Source organism: Camelina sativa, chromosome 2, assembly GCF_000633955.1.
Source record: "Camelina sativa cultivar DH55 chromosome 2, Cs, whole genome shotgun sequence".
NCBI lineage: Eukaryota > Viridiplantae > Streptophyta > Magnoliopsida > Brassicales > Brassicaceae > Camelina > Camelina sativa.
The window spans coordinates 26,488,452-26,510,279 of NC_025686.1; the positions used below are offsets into that span (position 1 = coordinate 26,488,452).

Here is a 21,828-nt window from a genome sequence, read left to right on the forward strand (position 1 = left end):
ATCACACTCACTCACACTTTTTGCATTTCTTCAAAACAACCCTAGAAAGCTCTCTTCTCTCTCTCTCGTCTCTCTTCTCTAACCCTAAATCTCTCTCAAAAAACCGAAGATGCGTGAGATTCTTCACATCCAGGGTGGTCAGTGCGGTAACCAGATCGGTGCCAAGTTCTGGGAAGTCGTTTGCGCCGAGCACGGCATAGATCCAACCGGTAGGTACACTGGTGACTCAGATCTACAGCTTGAGCGCATCAACGTTTACTACAACGAGGCTAGCTGTGGTCGATTCGTTCCTCGTGCTGTGCTCATGGATTTGGAGCCTGGGACTATGGATAGTCTCAGATCTGGACCTTACGGTCAAACCTTTCGCCCTGATAACTTCGTCTTTGGCCAATCTGGTGCTGGTAACAACTGGGCTAAAGGTCATTACACTGAGGGAGCTGAACTAATCGATTCGGTGCTCGATGTTGTTCGCAAGGAGGCTGAGAACTGCGACTGTCTTCAAGGTAAACCTTTTCTTCTTCTAGATCTGTTCGATTTTAGGGTTTAGTATGACTGTGTTAGTGTTTTCGAACTGTGGTGTATTTGCTTTTGTAGGGTTCCAGGTGTGTCATTCGTTGGGAGGAGGAACTGGATCTGGGATGGGAACACTGTTGATTTCCAAGATCCGTGAAGAGTACCCAGATCGGATGATGCTTACGTTCTCGGTGTTCCCTTCGCCTAAGGTCTCTGATACTGTTGTTGAGCCTTACAACGCTACTTTGTCTGTTCATCAGCTTGTTGAGAATGCTGATGAGTGCATGGTTCTTGACAACGAGGCCTTGTACGATATCTGCTTCAGGACTCTCAAACTCACTACTCCCAGCTGTAAGATTCGTTATCCTATTGTGGTTTTCACAAATGCTAAGATTCGTTGTTCTATGTTTATATATCGTTTGCCTAGATAGTGATTATGTCATTGTTTGGGTTCACAGTTTCTGATCTGCAAGTCCCTATCGTTTTGTTACTTTTTCCAGAGGCATGTTCTTGTCTATATTGTCTTGCCTTGTGTGCTATTGTTTTGTTCATCAATGTTGAGCTCATCACCATCATAAATCCTTAAGCTGTTCTCTAATTTTGAATCGAACAATACTCTCTGGTGAAGTTTTAAGTAAATAGCTAGTACTTTTTTGTTACATTAGCGATCTGTATATAGTTCATTGATGTTTATGGGTTTGGTATACTGTCTGGTTTACAATATAGTTTCCTCTGCAAGCTCTGTTGCTGTGTTTCCTCGATCTGTATATAATTTTGAATCGAACAATACTCTCTGTTGATGTTTATGTGTTTGTTTTATGTGTCTATGGCCAACGTATTTTGGTTTGCTCAATGTGTGCAGTTGGAGACCTTAACCACTTGATCTCTGCGACCATGTCTGGTGTGACTTGCTGTCTGAGGTTCCCTGGTCAGCTGAACTCTGACCTCCGTAAGCTTGCTGTGAATCTCATCCCATTCCCTCGTCTTCACTTCTTCATGGTGGGATTTGCTCCTCTCACATCAAGAGGTTCTCAGCAGTACCGTTCCCTCACAGTTCCTGAACTCACCCAGCAAATGTGGGACTCCAAGAACATGATGTGTGCTGCAGACCCAAGACACGGACGCTACCTCACAGCCTCTGCCATGTTCCGTGGCAAGATGAGCACAAAAGAAGTTGACGAGCAGATGCTGAACGTGCAGAACAAGAACTCGTCCTACTTTGTCGAGTGGATCCCCAACAATGTGAAGTCAACCGTCTGTGACATCCCACCAACTGGTCTGAAGATGGCTTCCACTTTCATCGGTAACTCAACATCCATTCAAGAGATGTTCAGGCGTGTGAGTGAGCAGTTCACAGCTATGTTCAGGAGGAAGGCTTTCTTGCATTGGTACACAGGTGAGGGTATGGATGAGATGGAATTCACAGAAGCAGAGAGCAACATGAACGATTTGGTTTCAGAGTACCAGCAATACCAAGATGCAACTGCGGATGAAGAAGGAGAGTACGAGGACGAGGAGGAAGGTGAATACAACCAACAGGAGGAAGAGTACTGAAGAGTAATTTAGTTAAAACCGCCTTAAAAAACAATTTAGTCGTTTGCTACTTTTAACCTCAACTACCAGTTGCAGGTTTTTTTTTTCTGCTTGTATTTTGACATGTCTGGATCGTTTTATGTACTTTGTTCCTAAATTTGGTTCGGTGTTTCGTTAAGCTTTATGCACCTCTCTAAGTCTTCCAGATTAATGCACTTAGGATTGCCTCTGAAGTATTATTATTCATTACTATATTTTACAGATCTGCATTGTCTGCACGCTTTGGTCTTTGTATCTGCACTTACATGTTACTGCTATATCTCTTAAAGGAATTTGGGTTTGATCTGCTGGCTCAGCTCCATGTCCGACACAAAATCAAATTCATCATTGTTTCTGTAATACACTAAGCGATGGCCTCTTTGTCATAACAAAACATTAACTATAGCGTCGCCTAAAATTTTACTTCATTCGAATGTTCACCGTTCCCATTTCTGTTATTCTGTGAACGAATTTGGAATGTTATAACGATTGTTCTAAAACTCGGTTGTCTAAACACTTGAACTGCCAAAAGGCCCACCACCAATACACTCCAACTCCCTAGTATTTTGGTTCAAACAGTCTGCAAAGTTAATGATACCCAACGATTCAGTTATGGTGACCGATTGATATCTATGTCTATGATTAAAAAATCTTATTAAAACTCCCAAAGAAAATAAATTATATAACAAAAAACTCCCAAAGAAATTACATTAAAGAAATAAGCCTTTGGGCTTTGGATCATTTCTTTTATATGAGCTCGGCCCATTTTTGTTGCAAGATAAATTTGATTTTGATGCAAATAAATAATGTTGGCACGAAAATTTATTATTACTAGTACACATTGGAAAATAATTCAGACGACATTAGTGTTTAATACTCTACGTCAGATTACACATTTTTTTTTTTTTTCCAGTGCAGCAGATCTCTCTCATCAGTCAGACTCAGACAAAGTAAATAACACAAAACGACACAGTTTCAGATAGCTTTTCACTCGCGTCTCAAGTACAATCTATAAATCACTCGCTTTACATGACGAACACGTGTCCTTATCGATCACGATAGCGAGTAGTTTTTACAAATTATATTACTTGCGAGTGTGATGATGGATAAGCAAATTTTGAATAATGTTTCATCACAACGGGTCTTTGACTCTCTCTCTCTCTCTCTCTCTCCTCTGCACAGCTCTCCAGGTGAGTGAGAGAGTCCTACAGATTTTCAAAAAAATCTCTCAAAAGAAGAGGGAAAATTAAAATTAAAAAAGAATTCTTTTTAGGAAAAACAAAAGTAATATTTTTCATCATGAGTCTTCGTCACTCATTCCCAATCACTACTAGTCTCTCTCTCCATTCTCGAATTAGGGATTGGGGGGGATTTAATAAAAAAAAAATCTCATCTTTTCTTTGATTTTTGTTCTCTACTGTTTCGTATCGAAGCCTAAAAACAAGTTTCTCTTTTTGGAATCTGTGGCGAAATGGGTATCTCGAATTGGGTTTTCTTAGTGATTTCTTCTGCAGTTACCCTTTTGGTTTCTTCCTCCTTTGCTCTCACTCTTGATGGTTAGTCAAATACACTTTTAAAGTTCTTTGCTTTTTTTTTTTATTTGGGTTGGTGAGAAATCTGAGATTTGATCATCAAGAAGTTCTTTTCTAACTATTTTTGATCTTTGTAGGGTTTGCTCTTTTGGAATTGAAGAGTGGATTTAATGATACGAGGAACTCTTTAGAGAACTGGAAAGATTCAGATGAGACACCTTGTTCTTGGACTGGTGTCTCCTGTAATTCTCAAGACCAAAGAGTAGTTTCTATGTAAGAGAATGTGTTTTTGTTTCTTCTTCTTCTTCTTCTTTTACCACATTCTCTCTCCACTTTCAACTTCTTTCTTTTATCTGAATCGTGGTTTTGAAACTCCTGGATTGTGCAGAAACTTACCTTACATGCAACTAGGAGGGGTTATATCTCCTAGCATTGGGAAGCTTAGTAGATTGCAGAGACTGTGAGTTATTATTATACTTCATTGTAGATTTGTTCTCTATGCTAAAATTTTCTATCTTTTTAAGTAGTTTGTTTTAATTCGAATTTGGTTGGACTTTATGTAGGGCACTTCATCAGAACAGCTTACATGGGACAATTCCTAATGAAATCACCAATTGCACTGAGCTCAGAGCTATGTAAGTCAAGTTTTTGTATTTAAGCAGTAACTTCGATTAGTGGTGTTGGTTTGATGTTTAACCAAATCCCAGTTCAAACCTTTAGTTAGTGTTGAGCCATGAACATTGGTATCTGTTTTAAAACATGTTTTCAGGTATTTGAGGGCTAATTTTCTTCAAGGAGGGATCCCACCGGATATTGGCAACCTTACATTTCTTACTATATTGTAAGATTCAGAACTTTGTTGTTATTGTATTTTGGTTTCTTTAATCATTTTAAAGAATTTGTGATGCTTTGGGATATTTTCAGGGATCTATCAAGCAATACACTGAAAGGTTCTATTCCTTCTTCAATTAGTCGATTGAATCGACTACGCTCCTTGTAAGTTAGTTACATACAGAATCTTGTGTTTAGATATGTTTAACTGTGCAAGATTTTGTAAGTTCTTGAACTATTTGTTTGATTCAGGAACTTCTCAACCAACTTTTTCTCTGGCGAGATCCCAGATATTGGAGTTCTCAGCAGATTTGGTGTTGAAACGTGAGATTTCTCGTCTGTTAAACTTTTGGTTTCAAATATCTTATGTGCTAATGTTAGACTAGAATGTTATTTCTGACTGTGGTTTTGTGTGTTTATGATTAGATTTACCGGTAATTTGGATCTTTGCGGCCGGCAAATTCACAAGCCATGTAGATCATCAATGGGGTTCCCTGTTGTACTTCCTCATGCAGAAACTGATGATGAATCAGGCAAGATCCTATTACTTACTAAATCATTGATTCTTGAGACTTCCTTTGGCTATATTTTCTGATTCTTGATATCTCTTTTGAAATCCACACAGAGACTCCAAAGCGGTCTTCACGCTTGATTAAAGGAATCTTGATAGGAGCAATGTCTACAATGGCTCTTGCATTCATTGTGATCTTTGTGTTCCTATGGATTTGGATGCTCTCAAAGAAAGAAAGAACAGTAAAGAAGTACACAGAAGTCAAGAAACAGAAGGAACCATCTGAAACAAGTAAGATCCACAAAAAAGAGAACTATCTAGTTTACTATTTTACTTTCTTGGTGCTAATCATTATTCTAAATTGTGTTTTAAAAGGTAAGAAGCTAATAACATTCCATGGAGATCTACCATACTCCTCGACTGAGCTGATCGAGAAGCTAGAGTCTCTTGATGAGGAAGACATTGTGGGTTCAGGAGGATTTGGCACGGTTTATCGAATGGTAATGAACGATCTTGGAACCTTTGCGGTTAAGAAAATAGATAGGAGTCGACAAGGATCAGACCGAGTTTTTGAGCGAGAGGTTGAGATTTTGGGAAGTGTCAAACACATCAATCTAGTGAACCTACGTGGATACTGCCGCTTACCATCTTCAAGACTTCTCATCTATGATTATCTAACCGTTGGGAGCTTAGACGATCTTCTCCATGGTAATAAATGCACTTCTACCATATCTTCTTATCTTTCATTGTTGGTCTTGCAATGTGTATTGATCTTGTTCTGTTTGTTATTTTGGTTTCATATCTCTGAAGAACGAGCTCAAGAAGACGGTTTGTTGAATTGGAACGCTCGGTTGAAGATAGCACTAGGTTCAGCGAGGGGTCTAGCGTATCTACACCATGATTGTAGTCCTAAAATAGTTCACCGTGATATAAAATCAAGCAATATTCTACTCAATGATAAACTAGAACCTAGAGTCTCGGACTTTGGTCTTGCTAAGCTTCTTGTTGATGAAGACGCTCATGTTACCACCGTCGTAGCTGGCACTTTTGGCTATCTTGCTCCAGGTTCTGTTCTTTGCCAACTTCCTTTTTGAATCTTAGACTTCAATAGTTTCTAAAGTTTCTAACTTTTTCTTATATGATGATGAATCTTGGAAACAGAGTATCTACAAAATGGGAGAGCAACGGAGAAGTCTGATGTCTACAGCTTTGGAGTTCTTCTCCTTGAGCTTGTTACTGGAAAAAGACCAACAGATCCAATGTTCGTTAAACGAGGCTTGAATGTTGTTGGATGGGTAAGAAAACATCTATCTGACAAGAACCGTTCTGTTTTTAACTTTCATAAGATTCGTTTTCTAAGAACATGTTATATCAGATGAACACTGTGTTGAAAGAGAATCGATTAGAGGATGTGATGGACAAGAGATGCACCGATGTAGACGAAGACTCTGTTGAGGCATTGCTCGAGATAGCTGCGAGGTGTACAGACGCTAACCCTGAGGACAGGCCAGCTATGAACCAGGTGGCTCAGTTGCTTGACCAAGAAGTTATGTCTCCTTCTGCGATCGATTACTACGATGATTCTCAGTCTGATTACTGTTAGGGGGACGCTTGCTTATGCACGGCTAGAAGTAGCCGGTAAATCTCAGTCCCACGGCGGTTTTGTTGTTGTTGTTGTTGTTGCTGTTATGAATGTTGTAGTTTGGGATGGAGGGGGTTTGTATGTAAATTAGAAATGAAGGTGGAGTAAGATTATTTAGGTGCATTGTTCTTGTGCACTTTAATGTTATTGTAAACGAAACGATCCATTCTCTCATATTTTCAATGTTCAAAGCAGAGGACACTTGAGAGCTCTGTTATTTATTTATTGTTTTTGTTCTGTTTTACCTTTCTCTCGTTTTTTTTTTTGGTGTAGATTAAGATTACCAATTGGATTCGGATTATGTTTTTTTTTTTTTCTAAAATTCATGCAAATTTGGAAATATTAGAACAGAATACTGTCTTAATTTTGGTCTAGTTAATGGTCGGCTAAAAATATTAATTTTGGTCTAGTTAATGCTTAATGGTCGACTAAAAATAGTTTAAACTTTTTCTTAAGAAAATGGTATTTTTCAGCAAATCTTATAATTTTGAAAATAATAACAAGACAAAAATATAGTTAATGGTCGACTAATAATATATTTTTCTTATAAAAGAAAATGCTGAGATTTGTTACAAAAAAAGCTGTGTTAGAGACTTGATAATTTCTTGATTTTTTTTTCTGGAATTTTTTAATATTATCTTCTGAATAATCAGATGACCTTTCGTTAAATGGAAGAGACTTCGTGTACATTTCCAAGACCCATCCACCTCTTAAAAGGCCAATGTTTTTGTTTGCCCTATATGCTTGCTATCTACACGTATATATATTGATATAAAATCATTCTTCAAATGTTCATGTTATATCAATTGATTACATATGTATTCATAAATTTGTACGTGAATATGTTATGTCACTTTGATTACATATATTACAAGAGACCAATGAGAGATATCGTCGATTAGAGAACCTTTTGAAAATTACTCGTAACTCTTGAAAAATTCGAATTTTTTTTTACATAAAAGTAGTTTATAAATAAGTAATCAGATTAATGGTTTTCTGTTTGGCCATTATAAACTGACATAGTGAGTCTATAACTACAGATTTTGGAGATTAATTATATTTTGTCTATTTTTTCGCTTATAAAAAGAACTATATTTAACCTAATTGTTCCAGAAAAAAACTATAACCTAATTCTGAATTAATTAATTGCAAAACTATACTATAGTATTATCAAACTGGCTATTATTAATAGTTTTTTTTATAACTTTACAGTGAACTTTTGTAAACCAATATATATTAGTGATTAAAAGTATGCTATAGTCTTAATTTTAAAAAAATATATGCTATTGTCGATCGTCCATTATATGTTGTAGTGATAGTTGTAATATTTTTCATACATATAAAAAAAAACTACAAGGCAACTAGCTAGCAGCACAAAAGGAAATTATTAATTTAATATAATATTGGAACTTAAAAAAATATATAGATAAAAAATTTCAAATATTTGAGTTGATCAATAATTTCATGATCATGATATTAAAATAATAATAATAATTTCATGATCCTGGTATTTAGCATATTTTTTTAATATATTAAAACCGATTACTGTTGCTAGATTATAGTTGTGGAATTATAAAAGTATATGCTAATCTACGCTATATAGGCACATATTTGCGTGAGTGTATATAAATACATGCAAACATGTATCACTTGTCTCTCTCCTATTGGTTAAGATAACAGAGAGAAACGGTATTTTTAGACTTTGCTAAAGAGATATTTAAGAGAGATCAAGAATCCCACTTTTTGAGCGGTCTTATCTTTATTCTCCACCGCAAAGAACCATTTTGTCATGGCTTCTGTTGCCGTGAAGCCACTGCCTCTTCTTGGCCGAAGCCTCACTTCTACGGCGGCTTTAAAATCACCGCCAATGTTGACCAACGTTTCTAGCCGGCATTTTCTTGGGATCTCTACGTATAACGAATTCTTTAGACAAATAAGAACTCCGGCAACTTTAAATCACCGCCGACAAGTAAGCACGGTGGTAGCTTCGGCAGGAAACTTGACGGCGTCTTCGTGGGACTCGTGGAAGCCAGATAAGACGGCGGCGGCTACGGCTCTATTGCTGAGTGATGTCATTTGGCCTGCAGCTGGTTAGTCATTAATAACAAATTATATACTAATTAGTAATTACTAGTATTTAACATCATAACTTTTAATAGTATTTTTTTTTTTTGGTCAAAAGTTTTTTAACTAATATTTTCTCGATCTTCAAAAATTGATGCACTTTGGTTCTAAATCAGAAGAACTACAAGTAGCGATTAGGGTATAAAAGTAGCAAACGAAGAAAATAAAAGGAAGAGAGGAGAGGTGCACACACAAAGAATATATAATTAGAAAATTAATTTCTGACTGAGAGAGATTGAGAATGTGTCTTTTCCTAAGGCCAAATGGTCATTTTATGTGAACCTACCGTTCGAGTTTGACCAATTTATCGATTTTTAATATAAAATATAAGTATTTGACTATAAAAGGTGTGGTGGTGAAAAAAAAAAAAAATAGACAAAAGTTGTGGTTTTGAATGATGTTAAGCAATTAGTGTAAAGAGTCTTAAATAAATTGAAAAAATATTATTAACTGGAAAAATATGGCAAACAGTTGTATGAATATCGAGTAATCGTTAATTTATATAGTAAATAGTTTTTGGATGGTGGCATGTAATATTTGTTATGTTTGTAAGTAACTTAATGCTGGGAAATATAGTCAAAGTAATTAATTTGTTTTTGAGAATCTTAGTTTGCGTTTAGTTTAGTCAAACCCTATGCTGACAGAGAGCTTATATTAATCAAGGTTTATAGCTGACTTCTTCTGATAAATATGAAATTATATTCATGTGTGACAGCTAGCTATAATTACCCATCTCTAAGGTCTGAACTTAAATCTGAATTTCAATGGAAATCAACTTAAAGTTATATAAAAATTCCTCATTTAACTAGTTTTATAACGTCATGCTGAAAATTCGAATAAACAAAATTTGGAACGTTAATCGATTAAACTAATGTAGTACGTAGTGAATTAATAAACGTATATATTCCTATGTACTAAAAAAAGCTTAGAAAAATTAGCTAATGGAACATGCAAAACAGATGTTGTTTTTTGTAATAGATTTTTGTGACTAACGCATGTTATCATGTAGTAATATTTATGGATTCATTTCTGTTAAAAAAAATATATATATGTTGGACCCTTAGAAAAAAAGAGAGTTGTGATAATACAATTTGTTTTTGTTTCTTAATTATAAAATTTATAATAAATCTTGTTTGTGAGTAGGAGCGTTTGCGGCAATGGCAATATTGGGAAGAATTGATCAAATGCTATCTCCAAAAGGGATTTCAATGTCGGTTGCACCACTTGGTGCTGTCTCCGCCATTCTTTTCACCACTCCTTCTGCTCCTACTGCTCGGGTAAAATCTCTAGTTTCAACCACTGGTTTTGTATAATAGCGATCTATTATTTTATTATTTGCGGTTGAACGCAAAAGCTTCCATGAGATATACAACGCAAGTACCAAAAGTGAGTTGTTAGGATTTGAATGGCGTAACAACAAACATAGAGGAATTAAATAGTTAATATTAGAAAGATAGTAGTAGTTAGACGAAATATTTTCCCACTAACTTCTATATCCATTAAACTAGTTGAAGATTTTCTTCTAATTTGGTTCTTGTGCTTTCACTTTTTCTATGGAATAAAGAGGTCCACTATTTTCTTGTTACTTTTCGTGTCTTTGGATAATCATCAGTCACAGCCTATTTAAGCCATCAAATTATGTTAAAGTAGGAAGTATGGATGCTATAATATTGGTAAATTTGTCATTATATCAGTTATTTAACAAATTTATTGAGGACTACTGTCTGTGTTTTTGTGTTTCTTATATTTTCAGAAATACAATCTGTTTATGGCTCAAATAGGTTGTGCTGCGATTGGTGTGGTAGCCTTCTCCCTCTTCGGGCCAGGTTGGCTCGCCCGTAGCGTTGCTCTCGCCGCTTCCATCGCATTCATGGTCGTTGCTCGTGCCAATCACCCTCCTGGTAAATTATATTTTTTTTTTCATTTTTCTTTTACATATATCTGAAAGAAAATAAAAATCTCGATTAATAGAACGAAGTACATATATAAGCAAACCAAATAGAACCAAAATATACAGATACCAATTAGTTAATTATAGAAGTCTACTTGAAGTACAAGTGATTGAATGGAATTATTATTCAATTTTTTCACTGTTATACTATTAAAAAGAAAATGATGCAAATATTTCAAATATTTAATTGAATCTGAGTTTTATAACCCATGTTGCTAAAGATCTGAATCAAAAAGCCCATAAAGAAAATAACTACACTACCGCTGACAAAGGTTACCCTAATGAACAACCTGAAACTCTTGGTCGGTGTCCGCTGTCCCCTTCATTTCACTCTTTTAACATTTTTCTGTCCTTTTTTATTTTCTTGATCCATTTGTTTCTCATTAATTGATTTAAGACTTGTGAGAGTTAATATTGATTTATCATGTTTAATCAGCGGCGAGTTTACCACTATTGTTCATTGATGGAGCAAAGTTCCATCACTTGAATTTCTGGTACGCATTGTTCCCAGGTGCAGCTGCTTGTGTCATCCTATGCCTTCTCGTAAGTTTTGGTGAATATTTAGGTTATAAGGTTTTAACGTGGTTTAAGTGTACTAATATAGTTTAATATTTGCTCTCTTTGCAGCAATCGGTCGTATGTTACTTGAAGGAAAACATAAAATTTTGATGAATCATCAAGCGATACACGTACCATGGAATGATATATAATACAGACATATTGATGCAAATCTTGTGAAAATATTTGATTCATGTATAAACTTGAACGAATGTAAATGTCTATTTAAATACGTTCATTCAATATATGTAGTTCTCTTTTTATATAACGTTGTCTTCTCCGTTTGCTTTTATTATCATTTTTTCTACTTTCTTATACTAAGATTGTGCGAGTTAATTAATTAATTGACACTATTTGGCACCATAATAACGGAACATCTATAAAAATGGACTGTTTAGCACGTGTTTGGACGGTTGTCGTGGTGAGGCTGAGTTTCCAAATAAGGATATACAGAACCTAATTTGTTTGGGAAAATATATACTACTAGTAATACTTATTCACTTTTAATTATTTTCATTTTCACTAAGTAATTGAATTCACATTATAAAAATAATTTACGATATATATACTGCTTCGATAGAAGATATATTATTATTTATTTGTATACTAACATAATCCAAATCCAATTAAAAAAAACTCATGCGACATTTTGCCCAAAACAAACCAGCTACGATTATCTCAACCAAAACCGGGACAAAACCGGGAATATTCCGGTTTAGAGCGTTGTAGACATGTAGTAACGTCTAGATGATAGAACTCAATAATGGGGTTAAAAGAAGGTGGGGGCCTATCGTAAATTGCGGGAAGAACTAGGCAACCACCCAAATTGGATGATTGTAGAACATGGTCACTGTTATATTATCGTACCGACGGATAAAATTTGCACCTGACAAAATTTTATCATCCACAGAAAGCGTTTTGTAGAGAGTGGAGTGTAGTTGTTGCAGTGGTAGTGGTGGCCCAAAGATGATATACTCAATCTCATGGGGGAATCATTTACCCAAAGCATAAAAGCTTGTCTTATATATATGTATGCACATTAATTAGCACATATCATGATTAATGCATGAATAAACCGGTTTGGTGTAGTTTGACTCCGACCGGTTCAACCGGCTACAGATTGAAGCTAGCTATTATTCCAGAAACGTTGGTTTGTGAACACATTCCCCATTACAAATTACAAAGTTACTAAGACCATCATTAGTGGAGTAACCCACCATAGTTACTCCCATATTATTTAATTATATAAATAATCATAAATTAAGTTAAGTAACTCTAAGAGAACCTAAGCAAAATCACCCTATTACTAGAGAACCCCAAAGAGGTTATTCAAGCGTTTAAATATTATTTTTTTAATTTTTGTTTATTAATTATCAAACTTTAATAATGTAAAATGATAAAACAATTATTTAAATTTTTTATATTACACAAAATAGAAAACAATATTTTACAAACTTTAGAATATTAAACATATTTTACAAAATTCAGAAGAGTAAAATATTTTATAAAATTCAAAATATTAAACATATTAAACAGAATTTGGAATAAGATTTATTGTGCGGTTGCACCAAATTTTTGCCAAATATGCTCAATCAAGTCTTTTTGCAAAAGATCATGCATTTCTGTATCATGAACATCATTTCGAATGCCCATCATATTATGTAGATTTGTTGGCGTATCTATAGAATATGATAAATCCACATGAGAACTTCTGCTTCCTTCTCCGTGATGGAATTCTGTTGGATCGTATAAATTGTAGTCATGTCGTTCGTCTTCCACTATTATGTTATGCAGGATGATAGATGCTCTCATTATTTTTCCTATTTTTCCTTTATCCAAAAAAAGTGCGGGATTCTTCACGATTGCAAATCGAGCTTGAAAGACTCCAAATGCACGTTCTACATTTTTACGACATCCTTCTTGCCATTGAGCAAATAGTTTTGCTTTTCGACCCCGTGGAAGTGTAATAGATTGGATGAAAGTTGCCCATTTGGGATAGATACCGTCCGTGAGGTAGTACGCCATTTTGTATTGCCATCCATTGACAACGTATCTAACTCTCGGAGCTCGGCCCTCTAGGATATCATCAAACACCGGGGAGCGGTCCAAGACATTGATATCATTTAACGAACCCGGTGGTCCAAAAAATGCGTGCCAAATCCATAAATCTTGTGATGCCACAGCCTCTAGTACGATTGACGGTTTACCAGATCCACGTGTATATTGTCCTTTCCATGCAGTGGGACAATTCTTCCACTCCCAATGCATACAATCTATGCTCCCTATCATTCTGGGGAAACCGCGATGTTCTCCAATATTCAGTAATCGTTGGAGGTCTTCCGCTGTAGGTCTTCTGAGATACTCGTCGCCAAACAGATTTATAACTCCCTCAACAATATGTAGAAGGCATTTGTGGGAGGTTGTTTCAGTGAGTCGTAAATATTCATCCACCGCATCTGCCGTATATCCGTAAGCCATCAAACGAATAGCTGCCGTACATTTTTGAAGTGCAGTAAGACCAAGCCTTCCAGTAGCATCTCGCCTTTGTCTGAAGTGGGACTCCATTCTCAATAGCGGTAACAATACGAAGGAACAATGGTTTGTTCATTCTAAAGCGACGACGGAACATAGTGTTATTGTAAGTCGGATTATCACTAAAATAATCATTCCACAATCGAGTGTGGCCTTCTTCGCGGTCTCTCTCAATGTGCACTCTTCTGATTATTGGAGCTGGTGGTACCTCTGGGTGAGTTTAGTTGTATTGGATCTCCTCCACTATACTATCAACCTCCTCCTCTACCATTTCTTCAATTTCTTGATCAGAACTCCAAGTAGACATTTTTTGGCAATTTGGGTATAATAGAAGGCTTATGGAATGAAAAAGGTTTGATTTTGTAATGAAAAAGGTTTGATTTTGTAATGAAAAATGTTTTGGCTTAATTTGAAATGGGTTTGAATATTTGAGAATATGAAATGATAATAAGAAGATTTGATGATAAGAAGAAGCGAAAGATAAGAGAATACAAATGAGAAGAACATATAGCAAATGAGGTTGAACAAAACATTGTCATATATAGGACTTCCGAAGACACAACCAAACCTAAACCCATTCACAGGTTACAAAAGACAACAAGTCACAACTCGTGATGATGGGTTACAAAGGACAACAAGTCACAACAAGTTACAGGAACAACAAGTCACAAACACATTCACGGGTTACAAAAGACTACAACTAATAACCCATTCACGGGTTGCAAGAGACAACAATACAACAACAAGACAACAATAAGAAAGACCCGTGAATGGCTTGAACATAAAAGGTTTGAAAAGACAACAACACGACAACATGTTTCCCTTCACGTTTCAACTTCATATGCTGTCGCAAAACCTGAAACAGAAGAAGAAAAAGTTAAACAAGTGTTAAACAAAGAACAGAACACAAGAGTTAATAGAACATAACACAAACATTTTTTACAAGAAACACAAGACATAACACAGCACAAGAACAGAACATAACACAAGAACAGAACACAAATATTTTTTACAAGAACAGAACACACGAGTTTACAAGAACAGATCTCCAAACCTAAGTGTTCGTCAACATTTGGTCAACCAGTTTGTCCCTAAGAAGTTGTTCGGCTGATGTTAGTTCAGTCTTGTTAAGGAGGCTGTCTAGCAGTCTCATTTTGCCATGTCTCTCTTTAGCCGCTTGTTCTTTTTCTTTCATTGCAATGATCTTGTCTAGCTTACCAACCAAACCATCCTCTACATCAATAGTCTCAGTCGGTTTCTTCCCTTTTTTCTTAGAAGCTTTAACCCCCGGAGGCCTGACCTCAGCCCCATCATTGCACTGTACGTCTGTAGCGAGTTTGGTCCTTTTATGGCTACACTCCTCCGTGATCCATTTCTGATCATGCCTCAATTCCCTCCAGCAATGTCCTAATAGGAAAGGCTTCTCCATGTCGTTCTTGAAAAGCTCATAGGCCAAGTTCAATACATCATCCTCTGATTCTCCACTCTTTCTTCTTGAACTTGCTTGTGAGTAACACCCCCACAAACTTATTGACTTGGTGGTTAATCTTGTTCCACCTAGCCTTAAATTGTGAAGGCCCTCTTACATTTGGACTAGATGATCCATCATTTGCTTTGAAGTAAGCAGCAACCCTCGTCCAGAAACTTTGAAGCCGCTGCTCATTACTCACCACCGGATCCTTGCTTGTATTTAACCAAGCGCTTATGAGGTTGACATTCTCCTCTGCACTCTACCGCTTTCTTATTCGCCTTCCTCCGTCTTCTTCATTCTCATCAACCGCTACATCGATACAGTCTTCAGATTCTGATGGTGTAGGGCTAAAGTGAATTGGCTGAGATGAGGATCCAGGCCTAAAGTGTACAGGCTGAGAAGAGAAGGTAGAGGTAAAGTGGAAAGGCTGAGAAGGTAAGGTAGAGGGAAGAATCTGATTATCTGAACCATTGGAGTCTTTTTGCGAATTCATAAGATCGACAAAATATGTCTGTGGAAAAGGATTAAGGTTTCTAGGATCCATTGCTTGTGTTAAACGGAAAAGGAAAAGGAAAAGGATTGATGTAAAACGAGCTTGGGTTTGTAGGGAAGGCTTAGTGAAAACTAATGTAAAACGAATGGTTTAGGGTTTGTAGTTAGTAAGGTAAAGTTTACTTTTAAAACTTCACCCTTTTAGTTTCCAAATTTAATTTTTAACCTAAACTACAACAACCACACATTTATCACATTAAAACAACCTACAAACCCTATACCATCATACAATAAGTTCGATGTTTTACGCATTCATCAATGATGACTCGACAAGTATCTACCTAAACAAGTACTAAGACCATTTATCACAACCAACAAACGAAACCAATAATCAATGACACCAATTTAATTCATCCCAACACACAACCGCAAACAATATCTATCAATCATGTTTCTCAAAACAGAACAAGAACACAAGCCGTGGTTAACCTACACTTACTAAAACAGAACAAGAACACAACCAACTCATTTACTACACTTACTTTATGTTTGCGGTTGGTTGTGTTCTTCGCCATTGATGTTAAACAGAACAAGAACACAACCAAGCCGTGGTTAACCTACACTTACTTTATGTTTCTCAAAACAGAACAAGAACACAACCGCAAACAAAACAATATCTATCAAAATAGAACAAGAATCTACACCTAGACTCGCACAAAACAATAACATATGCTATTAAGAACAAAACTTATAACCAAACCCTAGACTCGCACAAAACAACTTGACTACTAAGAACAAAACATTTAAGCATTCCAACAAACTAATCTCATATGCTACACCTAGCAATATAAATCGACACAAACATTTAACCATTCTAATCTCATAATCTACACCTAATAAGTCAAATCGACACAAACATCAAACAAACCCTAAAATTCTACACCTAATAAGTCAAATTAACACAAATATTTAACCAATCTACCAATTATCAACCACCCGAGCCTAATTACAACCACATGCAATCAATCGCATCTAACGATTTCGCCTAATTACAAACACATGAGAAACGAACCTTCTCCCTCCGATTAGTTGTGATTTGGACCTCGCCGTTAGCTTCAGGGCACCACCAGAAACAGCCGCCGTCGTTGTCCCACCATATAGCAACCTCCACCGTCGTTTGTCGTGACAAACGAACCGTCGCATCTAACAATTTTGCCGATCTAGATGCCATCGCCTCCGGGTAAACAACCAACCATAAGATCTAAGTCAGAAAAATCATAGGATTCGACGAGAATCCATTGATTTTCCCGATTTCAGAACAGGTTTCGACTGTTCTCTCGCCATTTCGATCGCCAGAGAAGAGAGAGAATGTCGAGAGGAAAGAAGAAGAAAATGGGGAAGAAAAAAAAACGCTTTTATATTTAAAAAACAACCTATAAGAAACCGCCACGTAGCGTTCTTAAGGTGTTTCTTCTAATCCTTCTCACAGAAGCGATTTTCTTGTGTTTGGATTATTATTGAGGTTTTTATTAAGAGTTTGGAGCTCAATTTCAAGAGTAACCCATCTAGCACTTGCCAGTAATCATGCTCTAATGATGCGGTGCATAAATATTAAATTAGGTTAAAACTTGCGCGTGACAATGAAAACAAGAACACATCGTTATCACAAGAGTTAAATGTAGTAAACAACTTGCATATGAGATATTCATATCAATTGTTCTTTCAGTATTTATGATAGTAGAGCCAACTCTCTCTAATTTGCGTATGAACCAATAAGATTTGAGAGATGAATCGAGACTATCGAGTCCTTCTCACCGCCTCTTCTACATTACGATCGTTCACTATCAAACCGATAAAGCATTAAACCGGTTTTACATTTAGAATTCTCCAAATTACTTCAAAGAGATACGACGATATATATTATTATTCTCCACAAGATATTTTTGTTGATCACTTGTGAAAGATCAACAAAGGGCTTACAAGGTGGGGACATATAAAACTGTTTAAGCAATCCAATTTATATCTAAACCAGAATAACCGTCTTAACTTGTGTGGACCGTACGTACTCTGTCTTAAACTATAACGAGGGTAAATTTGGTCTTACCAACAACTGAGCATATGTTCCATAGTGCCACTAAACTAACCAAACGCACGTCCATAAGAGTCTTGATTATACAATAGTGGTTTATTTACGTGGACTACATTATAGCTTTTATTAGAAATATGAATTTTCTAATTCAAAATCAATTGGTAATGGAACAATTTGGTCGATATCGATCCATATACTAAAAACTAGAATATTCTATAACATAGTCGATTGATTACGATTTACGAGTGAAGAAGTTAGTTACGTCTTTTATTCAGTTAACGTAAAATTTCATAATCCAAAAATAGCAAAGAACAAGCTAACTAAACTTCTAGGACTATGCAGTTATGCACGGACGGTGCCTTGTTAACGAGGAAAGAAACAGAGGAAATACAAAAACAGAGTCAACATCAAAGACAGTAACATTTCTTTGTGTTTTTTTTTGAAGTTGTACGTTTAGTCTCTACAGTTTTCGCTCGTTTGTAATAACCACACACCAAATTTTTTCCCCTCTTGTCGACTACTCTCTCTCTCTCCTTCTCTATATAAATGTCCACACACTATTGCTATTAATCATATACTTCACTTTCATTCTCAAAACAGCTGTTTCTTGATGATAATGTCTCAGGCGTTTGAACATATGGTGAGTTTCAATTCTCTCTCCAACTTTCCCAAATCCAAGTTCAGACTAGTATAAGCTAAGAGTTGCAATGATTAATGATAAATTTTACAACATTTTGTGTAGGATGAAGCAAACAGGTTAAGCGTGTGGAATGGTTACGTAGACTGGAGAAATAGACCGGCATTGCGTGGCCGCCATGGCGGTATGCTTGCCGCATCTTTTGTCTTGGGTGAGTCTTTAGTACTTAATCTATCTCTCTCTTGAACAAGTATAGTACTTAATTTAATTTGTGGAAAAAGTACTCTTAATTAAAAAATGGAGTAATAATTGGTAGTGTATATTTACACACGTTTTTAGGCGTGGAAGTGTTGGAGAACCTTGCGTTCTTAGCAAACGCCAGCAATCTAGTGTTGTATTTGTCAACAAAGATGGGATTTTCACCGTCTGGAGCTGCAAACGCAGTAACCTCTTTTATGGGAACAGCGTTTTTCTTGGCCCTTCTCGGAGGTTTCTTGGCAGATGCTTTCTTCACCACTTTCCATATCTATTTAGTCAGCGCCGCCATTGAATTCTTGGTAAGCACTTCACAGAATCATAGCTAAGTGGTACTTACGGTCCAAGCTCACACTCTTTTGTGGAACATACAGGGCTTAATGATACTTACGGTCCAAGCCCACGAGCACTCTACCGAGCCATGGTCTCGTGTAGTTCTGTTCGTGGGTCTATACTTAGTAGCTCTCGGTGTAGGAGGAATAAAAGGCTCGTTACCACCGCACGGAGCGGAACAATTCGACAATGAAACAGCGAGTGGGAGAAGACAAAGATCCTTCTTCTTCAACTACTTCATATTTAGCCTCTCGTGTGGTGCCTTGATAGCCGTTACGGTCGTGGTCTGGCTCGAAGACAACAAAGGCTGGTCTTATGGCTTTGGTGTCTCCACGGCCGCGATCTTGATCTCGGTCCCGGTTTTCTTGGCTGGTTCTCGCTTTTATCGCCTTAAGGTTCCTAGTGGAAGTCCAATCACGACTCTATTCAAGGTCTTGACCGCTGCTTTCTACGCTAAGTGCAAGAGGCGAAGAACTTCAAGCAACGCTGTTACGTGTCATACAAGAAACGACGGTGATGACAACGAAACCAAGCGAAACAGCGATGGAGATGACGAAGTTCTCGGATCGTTCCTTGGTGAAGTTGTGAGATCACGCGAATCGCTACCTCGACCACTCTTTTGCACAGAGGAACAACTCGAAGACGTGACGATAGTCATTAAGATTTTACCTATTTTCATGTCTACCATTATGCTTAATTGCTGTCTAGCTCAACTATCAACCTTTTCTGTCCAACAAGCTTCGACGATGAACACCAAGCTTGGGTCATTTACCGTCCCACCCGCGGCATTACCTGTCTTCCCGGTAGTCTTCACGATGATCCTAGCTCCAACTTACAACCACTTCCTTCTCCCCTTAGCTCAAAAAGCAACAAAAACGGAAACCGGCATAACTCATCTTCAACGCATCGGAACAGGGCTCATTCTTTCGATAGTTGCAATGGTGGTCGCAGCCTTAGTCGAAACCAAACGAAAACACGTCCTTCTTGCTTGCTGTTCAAGCAACAACTCCTCTTCTTATTCTTCTTCGCCGCTTCCTATAACGTTTCTTTGGGTGGCTATACAATATGTGTTTCTTGGATCAGCCGATCTATTCACGTTAGCCGGTATGATGGAGTTTTTCTTCACAGAAGCTCCTTCTACAATGCGTTCCCTTGCGACCTCTCTTTCATGGGCGTCTCTTGCGATGGGATATTACTTGAGCTCTGTTCTCGTCTCGGCCGTTAATTTCGTAACAGGCTTAAACCAGCACAGTCCATGGCTTTCGGGGAAGAATCTGAATCAATATCATCTCGAGAGATTTTACTGGCTCATGTGTGTGCTTAGTGGGATCAACTTCTTGCATTATCTCTTTTGGGCTAGCCGTTATGTGTACCGGTCGAACCAAGGGTAGATCCTAAGCATATATATTGATGAATCTTTCGTGGGAATAAGTGTATTGTATTGAGCTTATTGTAGGGTATTACTTATTAGACGATGTGTAGGGGCTAGGGTTATAAGTTTAGCTAGCATAAATGCTATGCTCTCCCATGGATATGTGATATGTCATTAATTATTAATATAAATTATAAAGCCATATTATCAATCTTATATTCTTATTACAAGTATTATTCCATAAAATTCAACTTAGGTTCTTCTAATCATGGCAGCAGATATGCATTTAGTCACGATTTTTCGATTATTGCAGTTTGCATGTCCCAGTCTGAGTGTGGAGGTACTTCTCTTCTTCTAACGTTTGGATCGGGTCAAGAGCAAGAGCGTGTGAAATAAATGTGACAGTACCAATTGTTTTCTACATAATCTTTAATTTAACGTTATGAATTGTACATGGGTTTTTGGGATTTGGTCTAATAAAGTGTACATTATATAAAATACTAATAAAATACAATTTTCTCCAACGGATCAAATCATAAAATATGGTACTATAAATCTTCTAATTTAATAGAAAACTGAAAATATTTGAATGTGAAAAAAAATTATTTTGATAAAAATGTTTACAAGCTCACAAATCAAATGCTTAAAAGGGTTATTATTAAAATTAGTCTCATGTATGATGATGAGTGTAAATTTCCTTTGATATATCTAAATGTTTAATCTCCTTTGATATCTCTAAATGTGTAGCTGTAATACTAAGTTACTAAATTAACAAATCAAAATAGTATTAAAATTAATAATCAAAATATAATTATACAATTTTAATAGCAAAATTAACAAATATAACGTAAAATCGAATTGTTACCAAAATAAAAGAAATGCATGATACATAAACTTACTTGCATGGTTTTCCCAAAGCCCATATCATCAGCAAGGATTTATTTATTTTTACCTCAACTACTCTATTCTATTCAATCATTAAAAAAAAACTCTGTATCTACAAACAAACGAGTCAAAAACGATAAATTTATATGGAAAAATAGAGTTGTGGAATTTATGTTAGTTTGGTTAAAGTGTTATATATTAATATATGTATTTAGGTGGGTTGAATAATCTATCTTTTATCTATTTTGATTTATGATGTTTGAAACCTACATATGTGAGATTTATGTGCACTATATAAATAATTGGTTGAAGTTCGAATCATGATAAATTGGTGCAGGTTATTGTGGATTGTGATTATGATGATATTACTCTTATTGTCTTGTACTTATATATAATCGTTCTCAATATTCCAATTTATGGAATGGAAATTAATTATAGGATAATTGAGAAAAAAAAAACAAATATAGTCTACAAATATTTTAAGATTATTATTTTATTAAAAATTTGAGATGAAATATATCAGTTTAG

The 21,828-nt window shown here is 36.2% G+C and overlaps 5 protein-coding genes across 5 annotated transcripts; 4 read left to right on the forward strand and 1 right to left on the reverse strand.

Annotated features, from left to right (window-relative positions):
• On the forward strand, positions 1-2,279 carry LOC104740363 (tubulin beta-2 chain-like). The gene is made up of 3 exons (XM_010460932.2): positions 1-503; positions 595-864; positions 1,376-2,279. The coding sequence occupies exons 1-3, from the start codon at positions 110-112 to the stop codon at positions 2,065-2,067; spliced, it is 1,356 nt and encodes a 451-aa protein (XP_010459234.1). The 5' UTR covers positions 1-109; the 3' UTR covers positions 2,068-2,279.
• On the forward strand, positions 3,388-6,822 carry LOC104740373 (LRR receptor-like serine/threonine-protein kinase FEI 1). Its single transcript, XM_010460943.2, has 13 exons — positions 3,388-3,641; positions 3,755-3,890; positions 4,006-4,077; positions 4,181-4,252; positions 4,387-4,458; positions 4,542-4,613; positions 4,701-4,772; positions 4,875-4,981; positions 5,074-5,250; positions 5,335-5,667; positions 5,770-6,024; positions 6,121-6,254; positions 6,335-6,822. Exons 1-13 carry the CDS (start codon positions 3,557-3,559, stop codon positions 6,560-6,562), a joined length of 1,815 nt encoding a protein of 604 aa, XP_010459245.1. The 5' UTR covers positions 3,388-3,556; the 3' UTR covers positions 6,563-6,822.
• Positions 8,171-11,526, forward strand: LOC104740381. Its single transcript, XM_010460955.2, has 5 exons — positions 8,171-8,691; positions 9,869-10,002; positions 10,479-10,626; positions 11,113-11,219; positions 11,304-11,526. The coding sequence occupies exons 1-5, from the start codon at positions 8,391-8,393 to the stop codon at positions 11,343-11,345; spliced, it is 732 nt and encodes a 243-aa protein (XP_010459257.1). The 5' UTR covers positions 8,171-8,390; the 3' UTR covers positions 11,346-11,526.
• On the reverse strand, positions 12,044-13,799 carry LOC104757053. Its single transcript, XM_010479756.1, has 2 exons — positions 13,238-13,799; positions 12,044-12,120 (listed from the first exon to the last, which is right to left on the reverse strand). The coding sequence occupies exons 1-2, from the start codon at positions 13,797-13,799 to the stop codon at positions 12,044-12,046; spliced, it is 639 nt and encodes a 212-aa protein (XP_010478058.1).
• On the forward strand, positions 18,387-20,648 carry LOC104757058 (protein NRT1/ PTR FAMILY 4.7). Its single transcript, XM_019238128.1, has 4 exons — positions 18,387-18,458; positions 18,561-18,666; positions 18,795-19,012; positions 19,085-20,648. Exons 1-4 carry the CDS (start codon positions 18,429-18,431, stop codon positions 20,432-20,434), a joined length of 1,704 nt encoding a protein of 567 aa, XP_019093673.1. The 5' UTR covers positions 18,387-18,428; the 3' UTR covers positions 20,435-20,648.

Coding starts and splice junctions, on each gene's coding strand:
- LOC104740363 (XM_010460932.2), top strand. CDS start 110: ATGCGTGAGATTCTTCACATCCAGGGTGGTCAGTGCGGTAACCAGATC. Junction 504..594: donor GAACTGCGACTGTCTTCAAG/GTAAACCTTTTC, acceptor TTGCTTTTGTAG/GGTTCCAGGTGTGTCATTCG. Junction 865..1,375: donor CAAACTCACTACTCCCAGCT/GTAAGATTCGTT, acceptor CAATGTGTGCAG/TTGGAGACCTTAACCACTTG.
- LOC104740373 (XM_010460943.2), top strand. CDS start 3,557: ATGGGTATCTCGAATTGGGTTTTCTTAGTGATTTCTTCTGCAGTTACC. Junction 4,982..5,073: donor AGAAACTGATGATGAATCAG/GCAAGATCCTAT, acceptor AAATCCACACAG/AGACTCCAAAGCGGTCTTCA. Junction 5,251..5,334: donor GAAGGAACCATCTGAAACAA/GTAAGATCCACA, acceptor GTGTTTTAAAAG/GTAAGAAGCTAATAACATTC.
- LOC104740381 (XM_010460955.2), top strand. CDS start 8,391: ATGGCTTCTGTTGCCGTGAAGCCACTGCCTCTTCTTGGCCGAAGCCTC. Junction 10,003..10,478: donor CTTCTGCTCCTACTGCTCGG/GTAAAATCTCTA, acceptor TTATATTTTCAG/AAATACAATCTGTTTATGGC. Junction 10,627..11,112: donor TCGTGCCAATCACCCTCCTG/GTAAATTATATT, acceptor ATGTTTAATCAG/CGGCGAGTTTACCACTATTG.
- LOC104757053 (XM_010479756.1), bottom strand. CDS start 13,799: ATGGAGTCCCACTTCAGACAAAGGCGAGATGCTACTGGAAGGCTTGGT. Junction 12,121..13,237: donor GGCGTACTACCTCACGGACG/GTATCTATCCCA, acceptor AAATTTTGTCAG/GTGCAAATTTTATCCGTCGG.
- LOC104757058 (XM_019238128.1), top strand. CDS start 18,429: ATGATAATGTCTCAGGCGTTTGAACATATG. Junction 18,667..18,794: donor TGCCGCATCTTTTGTCTTGG/GTGAGTCTTTAG, acceptor ACACGTTTTTAG/GCGTGGAAGTGTTGGAGAAC. Junction 19,013..19,084: donor GCGCCGCCATTGAATTCTTG/GTAAGCACTTCA, acceptor TGGAACATACAG/GGCTTAATGATACTTACGGT.